Here is a 1,875-nt window from a genome sequence, read left to right on the forward strand (position 1 = left end):
ACTGAACTAGAACTGAACTAGAACTGAACTAGAACTGAACTAGAACTGAACTAGAACTGAACTAGAACTGAACTAGAACTAGAATTGAACTAGAACTGAACTAGAACCGAACTAGAACTGTACTACAACTGAACTACGTTACGTATTAGTAATCCAGCCTTACATTTTGTATACAGCATTGCCATCTATAATAATTTTTTAATTTACTGTTTTCTTTTGAAGGATAAAAATGTAATCAGTCGGTATTGCAGTTTTCCCTAGAGTAAAACTGATAATGCAGTTAGTAAATAATGGGATGATTGCCTTTATAAGGCAGATTAATTTTATAAACTGAAACTTATTAATCAAAGTATTACAAAATGTAGTACTATTATATATTAATTAAAGAGATAGAATTTATAAACTTAAGTTATTCTACTGAAAAGCAAGAACATTTTATTAAAATGTTAAAGGTGTAATAAATTTGTTAATAAATTTTAAAATCTATCTACAAAAAGCCGTTTAAGCACATGTAAATATTTGTTTTAGTTAATTTGTTTTAAATCATGTGATCTTATCTAAAATAATTTCACTTAAATCGAAAAAGAACTAAATTTTTACAAACATATTTTTCATACAAAACTAATTTCATATGCATGTCTCAATTGACAAATTACTGTAATCACTTAAATAATAACTGCCTTCCATTAGAAAATAAATATAATTTTAATATTTAATATTGCTAAACACACATTCATCTTAACCGCATTTTATTAGTTATTATTATTCTTAAATTAACTAATCAAATTACATATCGATTGGCAGCTATGCCAATTTTTATTTAATGTATTTTTGTTGTTGTTATTTTTTCAATAATTCAACTTATCATGATAAGTTAAATTAGTAATAATCAGGTATTTTAAACAAACAAACGCGATTAATATAAAGCACGCACATTAAATCAAAAGATATAATTAATTTTAGTTTAACTATTTTAAAGGGGTCAGTAGAAGAATTTGTTACATTTGTATAAAAAAAGTAAATATTTTTAAAATGTGTTAATGTTGAAATATAGTAAAATTTTGTAGTTGTCGATCAGCTGATTTGAAAATTCGATAAAATCAACATTTTCCTTTGGTCCCTCTAATCTTTTTTTAAAAAAAGTAAATTTAATATTCCAAACACATTTTTAAATTTCCTATCGACTCTATATGACGTCATTCACCATTCATATTTTTGTAATATTTATTTATTATATTTTTCCTTTTATTTAAAGATTTTTTTGTTTTCAAACAAAAACAAATCTTTAGAGATGTCGAATTTAAAACAAATTGTTATCAGTTTATTGCCAAGTGTGCCAGCTAGACGTAGTCGGTCAACCACCAGCAAGCAAACTCAATCATTTCTAGCTAGACTTTGCTACAGAAAAGGTAATTTTGTTTTAAATAAAACGATTTTTTTTAATAAATCCAATAAAATGAGACCAAATAATGGTAGACTTTGGGCCACAATATGTGAGGGTAAGTTGTGAATTTAAATATGTAATTTTGTTAAAATTTGTTGTTAATATTTTGTTAAATTACAGATCAAGTTGAGATACGTTCATTGACGGAGGACAAATTGGAAGCGTCTTTGGATGTGAGTATTAGGAAAGCAAATAATTTATTAAATTTTAAGTTGTAATACTTATACGGAATCAGTTTTGTTCAAGCTGAGTTTTAGTTAAGTTCAAGTTGAGTTCTACTTGAGTTCTAGATCTGCACTGATTCTGTTCTAGTTCTTTTCTAATTCTGTTCTAGTTCTAGTTCAGTTCTAGTTCTGTTCTAGTTCTGTTCTAGTTCTGTTCTAGTTCTGTTCTAGTTCTGTTCTAGTTCTGTTCTAGTTCTGTTCTAGTTC

At 26.2% G+C, this 1,875-nt stretch overlaps 1 protein-coding gene across 1 annotated transcript in view; it reads right to left on the minus strand.

The window, feature by feature from the left end:
- Positions 1 to 737, minus strand: part of LOC111685801 — a 1,934-nt gene extending 1,197 nt beyond the window's left edge. Inside the window, exon 1 of the mRNA XM_046947980.1 lies at positions 732 to 737. Coding sequence (XP_046803936.1) covers positions 732 to 737 — 6 coding nt within the window. The remainder of the gene's footprint in view (positions 1 to 731) is intronic.
- Positions 738 to 1,875: the final 1,138 nt, after the last annotated feature.

This window comes from Lucilia cuprina, chromosome 4, assembly GCF_022045245.1.
Source record: "Lucilia cuprina isolate Lc7/37 chromosome 4, ASM2204524v1, whole genome shotgun sequence".
In the NCBI taxonomy this organism is placed as follows: Eukaryota; Metazoa; Arthropoda; class Insecta; order Diptera; family Calliphoridae; genus Lucilia; species Lucilia cuprina.